Source organism: Zychaea mexicana (assembly GCF_025766255.1).
Source record: "Zychaea mexicana strain RSA 1403 chromosome Unknown BDB00scaffold_130, whole genome shotgun sequence".
NCBI classification, from domain to species: domain Eukaryota; kingdom Fungi; phylum Mucoromycota; class Mucoromycetes; order Mucorales; family Lichtheimiaceae; genus Zychaea; species Zychaea mexicana.
This window is the reverse complement of record NW_026516793.1, coordinates 25,906-45,604: the sequence shown is the minus strand read 5'-3', so window position 1 is coordinate 45,604 and position 19,699 is coordinate 25,906. Positions and strand designations below refer to the sequence as shown.

The following is a 19,699-nucleotide window of genomic DNA, read 5'->3' as shown; positions in this document are numbered from 1 at the left end:
ATGGCACGCAAATTCCTAGCACTGCTAGCAATATCTACGTTTTGTGTGATTATTCTTAAAGGTAAAGGGTTTGTGCTATAACAAAAGAAATCGTTTGCGCTCACATGCATTAAAGAAAGCATAATGGTTAAAGTGTGGTTAAAAATCGACTTCCTTTAAATGCCCCTAATCCTTTTCCCTTTTCCCTTTTCTTTTTATTTCTTCCTTCTTCTTTCATTTCTCTTTTCTTAATTCCTTCTACGTCTTTTGTCAAATCTCGTCTCTCACTGCCACTCTCTATTGTCTATTCTCATTGTACTATTGCTACTTCTTTACTACTATTACATATATTGCTTATAGCTTACTTATCTTACACTTTTGAATATAAAATATAATCCCACAATGAAAAAGAATATAAGTACGTTTTATGTTACAGTTCTATAGCAGACATATTGACAACTACATCTTTAATATAATGATCCTTTCGAACAAGAAAATTGACTACTTGAATACAAGTACCTCATAGATATCATATGTATACACGGGTCACAACGGGTCAACGGGTTGGGTCAAGGGTTAGACGGGTTGACCCGCCGGTCAGAAAAGCATCAACCCGACCCGTTGACCCGTCCTCAACCCGCGGGTCGGTTTTGACCTATGGGTCAGATTGCGACCCCTATTTGATACACGCGTGCTATTGCATCTCGAAAACCATTTACGTACAATCGATATGCTCGTTGAGCAGATTCTATTTATTACCCTCTTGTCATCAGTATACCTTTCTTTTGGCAAATGTCAGTCACTAGTGGACTGTTCACTTCTCCTTTTTTGTATGTGTTCTTTCTGTGCCAGTTCGCTCTGTGCAACTGTAGGCTATTATGTAGTTTGCTTAGAATGCATTTGAACTATAATTTTATATGCCAGTACGTCCAATATGGCGATTTATTTCGATATATGTATCTATTTAAAAAGATTATTCTTCTCTCTCTGTTCTATTCATTTTTTTTGTTTCCCTTTTAGGTTAATTTCTCCGTGCAAAACGATAGTCCTGTTCCTGTAAAGGAGATTTGAATCGTTTGCATAATAGATTTTTTGCTAGTATACATATAATCGCGTGCTATAATATTTGCATGGAGCACCATTTATGCATTATGTTTGTCGGATCAATGATTTCGTTTTATTAATTTATTCGCTCTGTACGAATGGTTCATACATCTGTTAGTTAAGTTCATTCTTTTCCTAAAATAGACTATCTGTACAGACTATCTGTTGCATACGTTTTGATATATGTGCTCACTCGTTTAATATATTGGATCACGCATTCGTTCTGTTCATTTCGCTTTTTAATTATTTGCTAAACAGTTTATTACATTTGCTAGCTTCATTCTCTCCTTTTACTAAGCTATGTTTGCCCCCTGTGTATGTTACATTTTGTAATGCTTGCTTGCCATGATCATTAAATTCGTTAGATTCGCTCGCCACATTCATATCATTCGTTAGATTTGCTTGCCATGTTCGTTTCATTTGTTAGGTTTGCTCGCCACGTTCGTTTCATTTATTAGATTTGCTTGTCACGTTCGTTTCATTTGTTAGATTTGCTCGCCACGTTCGCTTCATTCGTTAGATTTGCTTGCCACGTTCGTTTCATTTGTTAGATTTGCTTGCCACGTTCGTTTCATTTGTTAGATTTGCTCGCCACGTTCGTTTCATTCGTTGGATTTGCTTGCCACATTCGTTTCATTTGTTAGATTTGCTCACCACGTTCGTTTCATTTGTTAGATTTGCTTGCCATGTTCGTTTCATTTGTTAGATTTGCTTGCCACGTTCGTTTCATTTGTTAGATTTGCTTGCCACGTTCGTTTTATTTATTTGATTTGCTTACTACGTTCGCTTTACTACTATTATGATGCTTGTTCCATCGATCATGTATGCTTCTATTATTATGGTTAATCGTTATATCTATTCATTCGTCGTGTTTTTTGCATTCATTCAACGTTATGCTCGCTCATTCTATAGCTATTCTTACTCTATTTAGCCCCTTTTAGATTAGCTTAATGTTTTATTGGGCTGCATGGAGTTTTCTATACGATCTAGTTCCCTGATTTGTTTCGTAGCACACAACAGAGTACCACATGGAGCTTTGCTGCTGTAATTCGTTTTGACAGCATGTTAAAATAACAGAAGACCATGGTTGCATGTATCTTTCCGACCTAATAGCTATTTTAAGCTCAATAATATTAAATTAGATAGTGCTCCAATACATTCGCTGCTGTATCATGGTTAACAAAACCAACTTCATATTCGACTGATGCCAATACAGTAGCCACCATTCAAGGAGAACGTACATAACCAGAAAACTTCTTTATCGATCATAACAGATGGATCGACCATGCGACGAGTATTTACTGCATACAGTTTAATATGATTTCAGATAACATTTTTACATAACTACATACCTATTATATTTTTTTTGTTATACTATCTGCTATCCAATTTACTTTTGACGAAATCATCGATCTCTCCTATGCACAGTATGAGGCGCAACCACACGTATCGTCGTACAGACAATGCCCTTGTAAGCTTCTCATTAGTAGTACAAAGTGTTCGTTAGTGCTGTTTCTGATGTCGCATCGTCAGCTCGCAATATATTAAGGAACCTCGCATTCAAATCTTGCCGTGTTTTATGCAATTTCGATATAAAAATCCGGCAAATTTGATCATTCAAGCCCGTTAAATGTTTTACATTATCCATACGCTTATTTCTTTGTCGCTATATATCATCAACATAATCTTCGTCATTACCTACCATCAAGTAACCAGTAAACGTATCATGGAGCGCATATTGAACGACCCAACTATGCAGAGTATGATTGTAGCGCTACATATAATTTTGTTATTACTCTAATTAGCCAGGTGATATTAACTGTATTTATTAATAAGGATACCTAGAGCTCCGTGAGGAGTATATGTGGGACAACCCAGGTGTTCTCGATGATTGGGATGCCTGACGAAGGTTCGACTACACAGGCCGCCTACCAGAAAGGCATCAAGTGCCCCTAGGTACTCCACACCACCGTCGCAGGGTAATCTCTTTGGAAGAAAGGGGAACGATGATACATTTGTATCAGGCTGGGCATACAATAAAAAGCATAGCCGAATACATTAAAGTGTCCACAGCCATAGTGCATTGGACATGGCACAGACGGCACAGGTTCCTTTTGGAGCTTGAGCAGCAATATCAGCACCAACAACAACAAAATTTCCCAGAGCATGACAGCGATGCAGCTATTTCTGTTCAATTTCAAAACTTACATTTATCCAATCCACGTAATTTTAGTTTTTAATAAATCTGCACTTAATATCTGTGATGCCAAAACTTGTTTAATTCTTTTTTTTGCATGGAATAATGTGCTTACTATAATCGTAGACTTTGTGACGTAAAACCGTGGTATCAAGCTGTACAGTAGAGCACGGACACTCTATCAATATGTAAATCTCAATGATAGATGCGCTATATGAGCACAATATTCATGATGTATACGCAAACACGTTTCCAGAACATATATAAACGCAGTAGATTTTATTGATTTACTAAGACAATCTATCAACAGCATCCCATTCCATTAAACATGATCTCTACCACTTTCTACTACTACTACGAAGTCAGCAAAAACACCTATCTGCGCGAAACCAGTGCTACCACCTCGACCTCTGGTGACGATGCACAAAATATTACTATTGATATTGACTGCACCAATGGCAATGGCCAAAACACCATGGCTGTTGACGACATCTCACGCAGCGATAATAGCGACGACTACGATTTAACGTTCGAACCTATTGCACCGGCTGACCACGTGTGGACGTTGATCAAGTATACTCCTCATCAGGTGGCAAAGATGATCGGTTTGGTGGAGTATAAGAGGCTGTCTGTGCGAAAAGCAGCTGAATTGACCAACATCAGTAATTCACGCACCCATCAGTTGTACAAGCAACACAAAGAAGATAGCAGTGTGACTCCAGGTTATAACGCCAAGAACCAGATAAAGAGACCGCGCAAGATCGACCTCACCGACGAACAAAGGCAAATCGTGGATCTCTACGTCAAAAGCGTAGCTGACCAAAATGCGAACGTCGTAAAGGTCAAGGATGCGTAGGATGATCTGTGCCAGCAACTAGAAGGTGAGCTATTTATTACAACATGCAACATGACTTGAATACTCGTTTTATCATACTAATACTACAAATTTAAAAGGTTTAAAAATTAGTCAAAAAACTATTAAGGAGCGAATCCAGCAAACAGTTGCATTCACGCTTGTACTACCAGCAGTCCCTCCCTACACCGCCACCAGCGATATTCTGGAAAGTCGTAGCAAGTTTGCTGGTGAGCTGATGTCCCGTAGTCTAGACTACATCGAAGGCTGCATGTTCATCAGTGAAGGAGCGGTTGCCATGTCGGAGACCTTGGTCGTTGAAGCATACACAACAAGGTCTGAGGCCAAATCCTACGATTTGAACATCTTCTTGTGCCTCACTGCAGGGGGTGTTCTGGCCGTTTCCCAAGAGGCAATGGTGGCTGAAGCTCAAAGGAAGCAGCAACAGATGGAGAAGGTCGGCAAGGCAAAAGGCACTGCACCGGACCACTTAATCCAGTTTGCCAGTGAGGTTTTCAAAACCACCAATCAAGGCGAGTTTCGATGCAGTGTTGTCATGGCAAACAGACACTTGTTCCGGGAAAGGCCGTTTGTGAACGCGGTACGGAATGCAGGCCATTTCCCACTTTACATGCCCAACAATTCTACGTTCCTTGACCCGTGCCGTCCATGTTGGGAGGCCATCTAATCGCGCATACGACGAACGCCTTTGACGGATGAAGATAGCTTGGCAAGCCGTATTAAGGAAGCTGCGGAGACGATCACAGCTGCAGAATGTATTCGTTGGGTGAGCGAAGCCAAGTCATATATCGATCGCTGCTTAGCAAAAGAGCAAATCCAGTAGGAATGCTATTATGTTTTTTCTGTACCCATTACACTCCTTTTTTATGCCCTCCTTTTCCACTTCTTTCTTCATGTACGCTAGTCGTACCTATGTCAACTTATTTTTTTCCATTCCACTCTTTCACTATGCACCTGTCCTTCTACACTAGTTATACTTATGCCAAACTTTTTTTTCTCTGTGCAATAAATATTATATTCAAGTAAAAAATGATGCCCTTTGAAGAGTCTAGATACCTGTGGCAAAAATGCACTTGCTAGAATTTTCAGTCTTCACGCTTGAACTATGGCAGTACAGCTGGTATGGCCAGCAATGCGAGTTTACCTGTTGGACGAAAAAAAAAAAGAATGAGATGAAGGAAGGAATTGATCCACTGTAGATTCAGAAAGCCTTGTCACAAAATAGATTTTGAAACTCTAAAAATTGGCTGCGTACTAGTGGAACATGTCACGCTGTTTATTGAATGTCTTGTTGTTATGGATAGAAAAGCTCGATTGGTGTCGGGAAAGCAAGTGCGGTGCGCTGTTGAATGCCCTCCGTCGCCCACTGGGAAAAGGAAGTTAGCTGTGAGGCAAGACCTCTGTTTAATGAAATTTTGTCGTGATGAATATAAGATTGATTCATACTATGAAAATAAACCTGATGCGTTCTTAGACAGCATCCATCGCCCATGGAAAAAAAGGAAGTGAGCCATTAGACGCCCTTAATTTCTCACCAGGGAGAGTCTGTTTATCACAAATCATTTCTATTCTCCAACCAATCAAATACAGTATTTCGCACCAGTGTTCATCTCTATATTACACCCCCTAGAAATTTTATAGTTTCAAACGCAAAACGCTGTACGTCAAAAAGGGAGCAGGAAAAATCCAAAAAGGAAACAGTGTGTCACTGTCAAATCTTGCTACGACATAAGTCATATTTGTCGAGTTGCTTTTGTCGTTGTTTAGTAAAATGATATCACAGAGAATAGAGACGATCCACAAAGAATAACCACTGAGATAGAAGTACACTGAAATGACCACGAAGAGGGATAGGACCATAAAGATAACCACAAAGCACTGCACGAAAAATGAATTATCAAGTTCTTTAAAAACAGCTTGATAATTACCTAGCAAGGGGCCAGATTGAATAAAAAAACTGATATGTACCCTATGGCACCTCTAGCTGCCACATTCAGTAGTTCTGTGCAGAATTTTACAAAGCAACCTGGTATGTAATTGGGAAAAAAAATTTGATGCATGAATTCATATAGTAGATGTCACTGCATCCTTTGTGAAGGCTTTAGCTTCCTCAAGATAGTCCCCCTCAAAAAGATAGTCAGGTCACCGTAAGAATTTACCCGGTGTGACTGCTTTTATTCGAACAGTGACTGTTTTTCCTCGACTACCATATATAGAAAGGCAGGTGTGAAAGTGGTTAAGGCATCAGCTTTAGAAACAGGAGATCAAGGATTCCAATCCCTCAGCAGTCAATAGGGATCTGTATCAGAACTGTAGAACCGGAACCGAACCGAACCGAAACTGAGAAAATATAGTTCGGTTCCTATCAAGAACCGAACCGGTTCTATATAAGTAGAACCGAAGAACCGAGAGGCAGAAGATTGCATTTAGCGATTTTGGTAATTAGTATAGAGGACTAATCGGTTTATTACTATATAACTTGCTATCACCAAATTTTTAAGGGCAGATCTATTTGCACCCCCCCTCATGCACCCCCCCAGTCACTGCCTGGCCCGGATTTTAAGTTTGCAACCCCCCCTCCCACCGAACCATTTCGTACACCCCCCTTCATCGAACCAATTCTTGCACACCACTTCATCCACATTCCTCAATTACAGATCGAATTGAAGCAATTCAACACAAGATTGAAGAACGAAGCATTAGCATCGTATCAAGTAACATAAAATGAGTAGCTATAAACTAAATGTATGCATTTGCCTTTTTCAACGTAAGTTGTCAGAAAGGAGACACACACACGCACAATGAAATATAGCACCGGCAACTGCTACTTGCTTGTATAAAGAAAAGTGCCCTCGATGCATGGACAGAATATGCGAGTAATATGCTAATGATGGAACTGAAAAATAATGTAGAAAAGAAAGTGAGGCCAAGAGGATTATTAAACAAACAAAAGAAAATAAACTTTTTGATTTGACACGTTTTACATAATGCATATGAAACTGAGACTGCATTAATGCAAAATCCTTCAAATAGCAGTATATTTATCTACATAGTCTATAGACACATTGACCTCTACATTATCGTGTCGTTTGCATCATATTTGGTACTACATAGTACTCAGGAAGTGACAATGGAAATTGGAGCGTATCTTAAAAATTGCTTCTTTTACTTCCTATAAACAAACAAGCATACTTCTCTAAATCTCTCAACTCATTTCCATCGCAATGTCAAAAACTACAAGTGCAATTCCTGAAGAACTGCGAGTCACTTATGACGACTTTGACTCTGCCAAACAAGCTTGCGTCGACTGGGGGAAAAAGAGCAAGGTTTCCCTGTGTACCTTGAAAAGTACGCGTACAGGAGAAAAAAGAGTCCTCCGTCTTGTTTGCAAGCACTTTGGACAACCTACCAATCAAGAGGTATATGACGATGGCAAAACTACGACAGTAGAAACCATATTAGCGAACGACAAAGGTGATGTCATTCGATCCAACAGCAAGGACAGCAAGAAACGGCGCGAGAAAGACTCCCAGCGAATTGGATGCGAGTTTGAGATCAAGCTGCGGCCATTGAGCAAGGCTAGCCAGCAATGGCACGTTGTCTCTTTTTACGACGGTGAACACAATCATGAGATTGCAAAGGAGCTCTCGTCGTATCCAATGCTTCGTCAGCTCGATGGGAAGCAGCACGAAATTGTTCTTAGCATGATCAAAGGGCACGCTAGTAATACTGCAATTGTGTCATACCTTGCTGCTAACAAAACGGTTGTCAGCCCCAAGGACATCACGAATATGCGACAGATGGTATTCAACAACGATCCCGACCATACCATGTTCAAGCTTATCAGCAAGCTATAGGACAAGGACTACATCGTTGAGTGGGAATCGAAGCAAGATGGCGAAAAACGGTTCTTGCACTCTCTTTTTTTTGCGCATCATTCTACAATTTCACTTGCTCGCCAATTCCCTGAAACCATAATCATGGATGCCACGTACAAGACAAACAGACATCGGCTCCCCTTTGTAAATGTCGTCGGTACAGGCAATGTTGGTTATCCAGACTTGAAAACGTTCTGTATTACTGGCGGATGGGTGTCTGAAGAAACGAATGACAGCTACGACTGGTTTGTCAAAAAGCTTGAGCAAGTTGTCTGGCCAGCTGAGCAGCCAGTCTCCCTGAAAGTCTTTGTAACTGACAGCGAATCCGCGTTGATGAAAGCCTTGGATCACGTATTCCCCAACTTGAAGAAATTGCTCTGTACCAACTGCATCAGACGCAATTTTCAAGTCAAGCTGTAGAAACTTTTTGAAGTTAAAGAGGACTTTGAGGCGCTCCTGAAAGCCATCAACTACTTGATGGCTGATGAATATGATGATAAGTTCCAGAACAAGCGGCTGGTTCCAGATGAGGATTTCGAGCAAAAGGCGATCGGCATGTACAATGAGGCTGCAATGAAAGCCAAAAAGCCGAAAGAAGTGAAAGCATATCTCGAGAGGTAACTATATACTGGATTTTAAACGGAGATCGTTTGCTTGGACACTATACTTATGTGTAATACTTTCGCTTGCAGTAAGCTTTCTTATAAAGAAAAATGGGTCGGACGGTACCTCGCAGATGTCAAGCATCTTAGAAATAGCACCACCAACAGAGTTGAAGGAACGCATGCCAATATAAAGAAGGCCATACAGTCCGCCAGTGGTAACCTATACCTTGCTTTTGAGCAAATCGATGAATTCTACAGATTAAAGGTACAATACATTCGTATATTATATATATATATACATATATATATATATATGGTAGTTTGATATTTACCTACAATCCTATTCTACGCACATTAATTGCTAATCGTATTCGCTGTGTGTTGATTTGCCTGTGCAGAATCTAAGTTGGGATCGTCAATTGGATAGCGAACATTTCGGTGTAAACTCCCATATCCCGCCAAGTCAAAAGGAAAGGCTGGTAGATTTACAGCGCCACATATCGAAGTTCGCGTTCAATGCAATTCGCAAGGAGCTTGTATATCCAAATCCACTAAGAACCGACAACAGTCGATGTGCAATCAAAGCTCATTACGGAATTCCTTGCTGTCACATGATACCGTCTAAAGGAAAAATTCCTTTGAGCATTATCCCTAGACGCTGGCATCTCCATCCTAAAAAAACAGCTCCTGAAGGTATAGATAGTTTAACACCACTCTTACTCGCTATACTAAGCTGTAGTAACTTTATGTAGAGGAAGAAACACTCCACAGTAGCAGCAACACTCTAGCGATCTCGGAATCATATTCTGCTCCCACCATGGAGAGTCAAATCGAGGCTGAGCTCACGCGTATCACCACTATGTTGCATCGATTTCCTGACCAAAAGCAACGCTCAACTCTTCTACGTCATTTGCAAGCCATCAGCGATGAACTTTTTATAGACATCAAGCAACTGGAGCAGCCAAAATCTCTACCAACGAAAGGCAAACGTAAGCGCAGCTCAAAGCGCGATCTTATTGCTTTGGAACACCAACAGAACGAAAGCAACAAGAAAGCCAAAACAAACGCGGGTCGCGAAGCAGCCGACATTTGGTAAGTAACAGTATAATCATTGCTGTAATTGATCTTCTATTGTTATTAGATATACAGTACTGACCAGGTTTACTAAGGGAGGGCAAGCATAAAGTTAAAGCTGACATCACTACCATACCACTACCGCCACCGCCACCACAGCAACAGCAACAGCAACAGCAACAGCAACAGCAACAGCAACAACAACAACTTACAATGCCACCTTTTTGGTCATCCTTTTTGCCCACTTCTTTACCATCACCTTTTCCGTCTGCTGATCTACCTATTGTGCCAAATCTGGACATGGTCTGCGATGCAATTCCACGCTCTACTGTGAATTTAGTGCACAATCCGAAGCCAGATGGAAATTATGGTTTCCGCTCGTTGGCTGTTGCTTTACTTAGAGATGAAAAACGATATATTGATATCAAGGCTGGAATGCGCGAGTTCTTTATCAAAAATCGCGGAAAAAGTATTTATGAGAGGTTCGACGCTGAAAGAATGCTAAGTGTCCTTGATCCAAATGTGCATCATTGGTTTTACTATCCATAGTGTGCTCAGCTTGCCTCGGATGCGTTCAATACGCCTATAGCATTCTTTGGCACTGAATCCTCGTTATTTTGCCCCTTACTAAGCACCCCATCCCAAGCGATACGTACAACTCCAATCGTCATGCAGCTCATTCACAACCATATAATTTTCATCCAGCTCAGGCCGGGTGCATTGATTGAATGGCCTGCCTGCTACCCTTATGCTCGAGGTAAAGGCCGCAAAGATGGTGGTGCCAGAATCCGAGGTGATCAATGGTATCCCTTATACCAAGACGCATTTGAAAGCATGATCCATGTGGATATTCCCCTTCCAGAAAATTTGGATGCTCATTCTCTTTCATCTGGATCTGAAGCAGAACACTCTGATTCTGAGCCAGTTGACCTAACTGGACCTTATCAATTTTAGTAGCACAATGTCTCTTCTTGCCCGCTCTTTCTTTTCTCTCTCTTCTCTTCCTTTACTTTTCTCCCCCTCTCTTTTTCTGATATTCATATAATTAATCCGATATACACATGTTTGAACCAATGGATACATCGACCAGGAAAAGGTGAACCCATGAGGCTGCAAAGTACTAGGCCATTCAATTATATGGACAGTCTGATGATACCACTTCCTTTATTATTTTTCTAATTTTTGTTTACAATCCCTTTTTATATCAGCATGAACAGTCAGCTGCCAATGTGTGTATGCAAAAGAAGGAGCAACCCCTTTAGCACCTACTTAGACTCTTTGGTTCCTTGAATATATCGGACCATCCATATGGCGTCTGTTCAATGTTGGAGTTCATATTGCCGTCCTGATAATAGCCAAGGGAAAAACAGAGATACACTCGCATAGTTCGTCAAATGTATTTATAGTGTACACAATGTTTCGAGTGTAATGACATTCAATACCAGTTGCAGTCATCAATTTCATCATCGATATTTGCTTCGTCGTTTTAAGATGACTATTAGAAGAAAAAATGAGAAACGACGACCACAGATACTCCTCTCCTTAACACATAGTCTGCTACTGCACCAGCGGACATATAAAGCCCACCCACACAACGGCCAATCGCCTTCGAATCACACCACTCTAGTTATATTTTTTTTCGTCTAGCACAATGCTGATTTATCTGTAAGGGAACTGCCGTAATACTGACAGAGAAGCCAAAGTACATAAAGAAATAAACAGAAAATCAGGTTTCTTTTGTTAATTTACCATCTTTACATAGTAAATTCCGATTGTCTCTTTGTTAGCTCTAGTGAAAGCATTGAACGCTTGCATATTTGTTCAAGTCTTGTCAACTACATTATAAGCAAAAGAAAGCAAAACAATTTCATTTTGTTCATCCCAGTTGAAATCGTTGCTAAGACTATTAGTCTCGTTGCATAAGAATTACCTACTCGCCCACACATGGCCTAGTTTAGAGTGTTTTTTGAAAAGAAATCTTAAAAGGAATCGCTGGATAAGTGCCTTGAATGTTCCTGTCGTTGCATGGAATGATTAATAGTATGGGCTTTATGAATGAAAAAGACTTGTCAAAAATAGTAATGATTTTTTCCACAACTCCTTCTCTGCTTAATAAAGGTGTTTCGGTGGGAGGGGGGGGTGCAAACTAAAAATCCGGGCCAGGCAGTGACTGGGAAGTTGCACGAGGGGGGGTGCAAATAGATCTGCCCATTTTTAATTATTAGCTGAATTTTAAAAATCGAAAAAACAAAATTGAATTTTTTTTATAATATAAAAATATAATCACAATGATATTAATTAATAAGAAAAAATGGTGATCCTCAACGCAGAAATCCTTGTATGTAAACAAACTATGATCAAAATACTTATTCTGCCCCAAATTTAACTTTGAAAGTCAGTTGGGAGAGAGTGTAAAGACAGTTAAAAAAATGTTAAAGTGTACTTGTCATCTTGTTTCATAAGAGAATTATATATTTCGGCCGTATGAGATTGTAAGCAAAGAGAGAACAGGAGAGGCAAGATCTTACTACTACAGTAAGAAAAACAAAAATGGAGGTGAAAAAGGAAGTTGTAAAGAAGTAATAATAACAAACCGAGTTTATTTCTCGTATGAAAAGTGGTTTGTTATTCTCCTCCATTTTTGTTTCTCCTATTGTAGTAGTAAGATCTTGCCTCTCCCGTTCTCTCTTTGCTTACAATCTCATACGGCCGAAATATATAATTCTCTTATGAAACAAGATGACAAGTACACTTTAACATTTTTTTAACTGTCTTTACACTCTCTCCCAACTGACTTTCAAAGTTAAACTTGGGGCAGAATAAGTATTTTGAGCTATGATAAGCTCAATGAAAGATATCATGACTCAAGTTATGGATAAATATTTTGATGATGAAATTCTATGTAATTTGAAAGAAGAAAAATAAAAACTAATGAAAAATATCATAAAGGAAAAATTGGAAGAAACAAAAACAAATAATTTTTGGTATACCAATAGCAGTAATAATATACATTCATATGTTTATAAAAGAGGAAAAAAAGAAGGATATATGTGTCATCGGAAAATAAGAACAAATATTGGTGACAATAAACCTGATTTTCTATGTTCTCAACATAGTAAACTACATGTACCTAAAAAAAAAAGAGAGAAAACAATCTATAAATATCAAAAAAATTAAAAAAATAAAAATTAAAAATATATATATATATGTAATGGAGGAATATTAGATTTAGCTATGGCGATAAAAGTTTATTACAATAACAGCTGACGTTATTCATTAACTTTTCAAATATAGGGGTCTAACTGGTAAGCCTTTATAGCTATTTTGTTTTATAATTGTTACCGACTATGTAGCAGTTAGTCAAGGAACCTGGGCCCCGGCCTGGGTTGTACAAAGCTTATTAGGCCCAGCAGTATATAAAGGCTGGCTGGGTTGGGAAAATAAAAAGTAACCTCTTTCCCACTGAATCATTCACTGACCTGGATAAACGTTCCCTATAGACAAGGCCCTAGTCTATAACACTTGGTAGCGGAAGTTTCGATTCATCAATCAACAGTCAATAAGTTATAAGCAAGTCAGCAAGAGCACGTGCAAGGACAAGGCAAGCTGAACGAACAAGACCAACGTCAAGAAATAAAGCAATTCTGGTCAAGCTTTCTATCAACACCAGCAGACCAGCTATTGGAGAAATTTGCATCTCAGAACCAAGAGAAGAGAGTGTAAGGCCTATATACTAGAGTAGACTCGTCTAGTCAAGCAAGTACTAGTAAATAGATTATTAGACCTAAGCCGACACAGTCAACTTCGACTAGGAGCAGGTATTTCGACGCAAGTGAAGCCATAGAGCAAGAAGTTCTGGACCACGAAGTAGCTCCCGGCAATACGGAAAACCTAAAGGAAGTAGGACAAGTTCCCTCATTGAACACAAGTATAATGAACGAAGCACAAGAAGTACCTATACCCACGGATCCAGGTGCCGAGCCCCACACATAGGTGACACAGCGGCACTAGCCCTGCAAGAAGTACACCACCTCTGGGACCAGCTCAATACTCAACTCCCATCAGAAATGCATAAGGTCTATGTTGCCCAGGACAAGATTCAAGAATAAGTAACAACCTTGTCGTCTACTATGTCGCATGTAGTAAGCAAGTTACAAGAGATCACAGCAAACCAAGAAAAGGTGACACAAGTAATGTCGGACAAGGCGCAGTATGAGAACCCCATGGAAAAAAGGCGCACAGATCCCACGGTCAGGCACCCGATCTACACAGGCATATGATGATCCTTCTGACTCCGATAAGGACTCATCTTCATTATCTGATGATGATGCCTCGGACCCAGGGATGGAACAGGTGAACAAGTCCTCAGACGAAGACTCCACTGGTGAGGGTGACGGCAAGCAAGGATCCCACTCACACTCACGCAGCCCTTACAAGTTCAAGCCACCAGAAGAAAAGTACTCAGGTAGCCCCTACAAGATCGAATCCTGGCTATTCAACCTCGAGGAGTATTTTACCAAGGCCAACATCAAGAAGAATATGTGTGTCGCCATCGCAACAAGTCAAATGGTAGATGATGCGACCCTATGGTGCGTATGTTAAGACAAGCAGACCAGGCCCCTAAAACATGGCATAAATTCAAGAAGGCGATTCGCGAACGATTCTTACCATTGAATGTCTATAAGACCAATCGCCAACGACTCGAGTCCTGTCGCCAAGTTGGTAGCGTGACCAAGTATAACTCGGCATTCCAAGCTGCATTTGTTGAGTGCACTGACGTGAGTGAGGCGGAAGCGCTCAGCCGTTTTGTCAATAATCTCAAGAGCCAAACCAAGAAGTATGTCGAACTCGAGGAACCCAAGACTCTTCGCAAGGCAATGAAGCTTGCTGAGAACTATGACAATGCCAGTTTGAGTACCCAAGGTAGCCAACACCACACGTCACATAAGAATAGCTCACCTGGTAAGAAGTTCAAGAAGCATTTTGGCTCCCGCCATTTCAAGGACCGCTCTCGAACATTCAAGAATGACCCCATGGATGTGGACCAGACTGAACGGATTCCCACTAAGCTTACCTGGGAGCAAGCTCGTAAGGAAGGTCGTTGCCAATACTGTGGCTCCAAGGAACATATCAAGAAGGAGTGCCATCTTCGCTCCATGTTCCACCCAAAAAACTAAATTTGTCAGTATGTAACACGCTGCCAGGTCGTGCTGACAAACAAGATATAAACCCTGGCAAGGATCCTGACAAGAGTCCTAACAACTGTACAAGGCTCGAGGACAATTCGGCACAAGGCACAAATAGCAACAGAGTAGTGATCATCGCCATCAAACAATAAGAATTACCGGACATTGTCAATCTTATCCCTGTTGTTTTTTGCTTGATTCTGGTGCTACCCACAATTTTGTCTCCTTGGACTTCATCAATAAGCATGGCCTCCAAGATTTGCTTAAACCAGATACTGGGTCGATGACATTTGGCAGTGCATCTCAGGCAACATCCACCTACTTTGCAGACCTGAAGATCACTCTAGGCCCAAGTTCTTGCGGACTATCCAGGCTTATACTGGCATCAAGAGCTCTAAGCACGACCTTATCTTAGGCAAGCCATGGCACTTCGATGAAGAACCCCAGATTGATTGGTAATCACATAAGGTTGTTGTGGCGGGGGAGGAGATCCTGGCTCAAGGACATATTAGACCCCATCAAGTGACCCCAGAAGTACAATTTATCTCGCGCCGACAATTTAACCGCTTATGCCGATGGAACGAACTCGAACTATATGCACTTATACTGACAGATTGCAAGGATGAAGGAATGGATATAAGGAAGGCAGCTCAAGGAGCTGAAATGCATAGCTCCAATGCTCTACTCAAGCTAGTTGACTCATATGCTGATGTGTTCCCTGCGGAATTGCCCTCAGGACTACCACCACAAAGACACGTTGATCATACTATTCCAATGGAACCTGATGCTAAGATCCCAGCACAGAAGCTTTACCGGCTCTCTAGTCACGAATTGGGTGAACTCAAGAAGCAACTTGACGAGTTAATCGCCAAAGGATGGATCGAGCCAAGCAAGTCACCCTATGGCGCCCCGGTACTATTTGTTGCCAAGAAGGATGGAAGCTTACGAATGGTTACGGACTACCGTGCATTGAACTCAACAACGATCAAGGATGTTTACCTACTACCTCGCACAGAAGAACTGCTCGACCAATTACAAGGTGCCAAGGTATTCAGCAAACTGGACCTACGTTCCAGATACCACCAGATTCGTGTGGACCCCAAGGACATTTATAAAACGGCGTTTATGACCCGATACGGACTATATCAGTATACTGTCCTACCATTTGGATTGACTTCGGCTCCCGCGACCTTTATGTGCTTGATGAATGATATCTTTAGAGACCTCTTAAATGTCTGCGTCATTATTTACTTGGATGACATTTTGGTATATTCTAAGTCCGAACAAGAGCACAAGGAACACCTGCAAATGGTTTTGGAGCGTTTACGTGAGCACAAGCTATATGCCAAGTTGGAAAAATGCGAGTTTGGTGTCAAGCGGCTTGAATTCCTAGGACACTACGTTGATGAACAAGGTTTACATACCGACCCAAGCAAGGTCCAAGCGGTTGTGGATTGGCCACCACTCTGTAATATCAAGGATATCCAATGCTTCCTCGGTTTGGTGAATTACTACAATCGGTTCATCAAGGGTTATTCAAGCATCGTGCACCCCCTGACTCGGTTGCTATGCAAGGATACTCTATGGCAATGGACCAAGAAAGAACAACATGCTTTTGATACACTGAAACAAAGTTTGGTTTCTGCGCCAGTGCTGGCACTGCCGGACCCAACGAAACATTTCTTTGTCCATACCGATGCATCATCAACTGTAGCAATTGGAGGTATCTATCGCAAGAACAAGAAGATGGGAAGCTGCACCCTATAGCTTATACATCAAGATCTATGACCCCAGCCGAGTTGAACTATTCCGTTTATGAGCAAGAAATGTTGGTGCTCAAGCATTGTTTACTGAAATGGCGTCATCATTTGGATATGCAGAAGTTTACTGTTTTTACAGACAACTGGGCACTATCATCTCTCAAGACCAACACCAATCTGAATAAACGACATATTCATTAGTTAGAGACACTTATGTCCTTCTCTTGGGATGTCCATCATATCCCCCGAGAAAAGAATCATGGGGCCGATGCTTTGAGCAAGCGTCCTCCATCAAAACCGTCGAACCCAGATGCCAATAAGGAGTTACAAGAAGTCTACTGGGTCCAAAAGCAAGATACTATAGAAGCCGAGATCAAGGACAAGTACGACAAGGATGAGTACACTAAGGATCTTTGGGACAAGCTCTGTTGTGGCATCGATGTACCAAACATCACGTTAGTAGACCAGTGGTTGTACCGTCATCCTGAAGGAAAAGATCATCGTCAACTAGTAGTACCAAGGATGCCACAGATCCTGAAAGACATTTTGTATGATACCCATAATGCACCATCAGCAGGCTACCGAGGAATAGATGCAACTATTGAAAGGATTGAACGCCAATTCTATTGGCCCAACATCGCCAAGTTGGTTCGTCAATACATTGGTGCTTGTGACAGCTGTCAAAGGAACAAGGGTACCAACAAGAAGCCAGGAGGTTTGATCCAGCCATTGGAACCAGCCCAAGGTCGATGGGAATCAATATCAATGGACTTCATAACCTAGTTACCAGTAACCAAGAATGGGTATGATGCCATCATGGTGATTGTCGATCGATTTTCCAAGAGAGCACACTTCGCACCATGTTACACAACAGATACAGCCGAAGATGTAGCACATCTATTTTTACGAGAAATATATCGTCAACATGGGTTCCCCAAGGAAGTGGTATCGGATTGTGACCCAAAGTTTACATCAAGGTTTTGGAAGGCATTATTCGAACAGTTACAGATCAAGCGTAAACTTGCAACCGCGCGATATGCAGAAACTGATGGTCAAACCGAAAGAGTGAACCGAATACTTGAAGATCTTTTACACCATTATGTTGCATTCGATCAATAGGATTGGGATGTATAGCTACCAGTTGTGGAGCATACATACAACAATACATACCAAGCGTCAATCAAGATGACTCCATATTACTGTGACTTAGGTCGTCATATCCTCACCCCAAGTTACCTGGAATCTAACTCAAGTAACGAAGCTGTGGCGTACCTCGAGTCAAGACTCAAGACGATCGGTGAACACGTAACTGACAATATCAAGGCTGCTGCAGCCAGGCAAGAGCAGTATGCCAACCTACATAGGCGTGATGTTGAATTCGAAGTTGGATAAGAAGTACTTGTGGATCAACTATACCTAAATCCACATAACTTCCCACGATCAGCCAAGAAGAAGCTTGCAGCCAAGTATGCAGGTACCTATAAGATTACTGAACGCATTGGCAAGGTATCTTATCGTCTCGAGCTCCTAACAAATATCAAGGCACACAATGTATTTCATGTTCGAACGCTCAAGCCGTACACTCAAAGTCAAGACCACCGGACCCCGGCACGACCACCACCTTTAGTTATTGAAGGCGAACCCGAGTATGAAGTTGAAGCTATCATTGACAAGAAAACTTACAAACGACGCATCGAGTATCTAGTCAAATGGTTAGGCTATCCAATTCATGATGCTACATGGGAACCACTCAAGAACTTGGACAATTGTCAAGTTTTTATTCAAAACTATAAAGATAGACTTCACAAAGGAGCTACATCAACCACACCATCATCGACCCAAGACAGGCGATACGGCATACCAGGTGGCAGCATCAGGACCACTAAGGGCCGACCCAAACGATCTTGATCCTATAAACCAGGGAAGAGGTCCACCTGATGTGGAGGGGGAGGGATACCTGGATTTTGCTATTGCTGTTGCTAGTGAACACTAGGAGACCTAGGGTCTTGTGATTGCTCCATATGGTCCACTGCAGGCGATGTCACAGGAGACATAGAATCCGAACGAGCAGACCCAGGGGAGCTTGGCAGAGACACCAAGGGAGTAGGAGGGGTATGCCCTGTGGTAGTAACCTCAGGTGCACCCAAGGAGCCCTCAAGAGGTGACATGGACCCAAGGCGGAGCTGGTAGTCAGTTTCATCACTAGCCAGCTCATCTACCTCTTCAGCATACTCAACCTCATCATCAGTCTCTACCAAAGGACGAACACGAGCACCAGCCAAACGACCAGAACGACGCAAGCCACCAGGAACTGCAACTGAGCCACCACCAGAAGCCACTGAGCTATCACTAGAAGCCACTAAGCCACCACCAGACCGAACAGAACCAGGAGGACTAGCCTGAAAGACAACAGGACCAAAGGTACCCAAATCTAGGACACCACCAGTAGGACCAAAAAGTGGCAACTTAGGAGGAGCCAAGGAAGGGTTCACCTCACTACCAGAACGCAATTGGCCCAAGGAGCAGACCAAACCCATTGGCTCATGATTGCGCCGAGACTGGAAGACCCGGGACAAATACCAAGAAGGCACCTGCAGCTCAGGACCAACAAGGATGTTCTGGCCTAGGAGCCAGACATGACTACGGGGAACATCCTTACCTAGGAGGTACTGCTGATCAGCACAGTGACCTCTCTTGTAGAGTCTGCACTGATCACAGTAGTGTGGCGACTGTTCCATATCTTGCAAGCCACCATCGGGCATAAAGTTAAAGCAGATCCGTGACAAACAAAAGCAGCGCTAACAGACATTGGCCGGACGTTCAAAGCCATACAAAATCTCTGGATGCAAATTAGTAACATGACTAGTGATGCAAGTGCATCCAATACAGTCTCGAGCAAAGGCAGGTTGAGCAAGACCACCAGTATGAGTAGTGGTGCTAAGGTGCGAAGTAAAGACGGACATTGGTTGATAAGGAAATAAGTGAAGGCAAGGACTAGAAGTAGATAAAATATGCAACTGGAAAAAGAAGCAAGGAAATGGT

The 19,699-nt window shown here is 41.7% G+C and overlaps 4 protein-coding genes across 4 annotated transcripts; 2 read left to right on the top strand and 2 right to left on the bottom strand.

The window, feature by feature from the left end:
• Positions 1 to 3,608: 3,608 nt before the first annotated feature.
• Positions 3,609 to 4,821, top strand: BDB00DRAFT_878252 (uncharacterized protein; the record flags this gene model as incomplete). The annotated part of the gene is made up of 2 exons (XM_053127713.1): positions 3,609 to 4,132; positions 4,248 to 4,821. 2 exons carry the CDS (start codon positions 3,609 to 3,611, stop codon positions 4,819 to 4,821), a joined length of 1,098 nt encoding a protein of 365 aa, XP_052973944.1.
• A 6-nt stretch (positions 4,822 to 4,827) lies between these two features.
• BDB00DRAFT_773996 (uncharacterized protein) lies at positions 4,828 to 4,977 on the top strand (the record flags this gene model as incomplete). The annotated part of the gene is made up of 1 exon (XM_053120127.1): positions 4,828 to 4,977. A coding segment is annotated over one exon (150 nt), but the record flags the coding sequence as incomplete, so codon positions are not given.
• A 4,252-nt stretch (positions 4,978 to 9,229) lies between these two features.
• On the bottom strand, positions 9,230 to 9,887 carry BDB00DRAFT_852490 (uncharacterized protein). Its single transcript, XM_053125571.1, has 4 exons — positions 9,807 to 9,887; positions 9,570 to 9,729; positions 9,390 to 9,533; positions 9,230 to 9,330 (listed from the first exon to the last, which is right to left on the bottom strand). The coding sequence occupies exons 2-3, from the start codon at positions 9,724 to 9,726 to the stop codon at positions 9,463 to 9,465; spliced, it is 228 nt and encodes a 75-aa protein (XP_052973942.1). The 5' UTR covers positions 9,727 to 9,729; positions 9,807 to 9,887; the 3' UTR covers positions 9,230 to 9,330; positions 9,390 to 9,462.
• An 8,459-nt stretch (positions 9,888 to 18,346) lies between these two features.
• On the bottom strand, positions 18,347 to 19,419 carry BDB00DRAFT_942803 (uncharacterized protein; the record flags this gene model as incomplete). The annotated part of the gene is made up of 2 exons (XM_053129416.1): positions 18,347 to 19,280; positions 19,317 to 19,419. 2 exons carry the CDS (start codon positions 19,417 to 19,419, stop codon positions 18,637 to 18,639), a joined length of 747 nt encoding a protein of 248 aa, XP_052973941.1. The 3' UTR covers positions 18,347 to 18,636.
• Between the last annotated feature and the right edge of the window lie 280 nt (positions 19,420 to 19,699).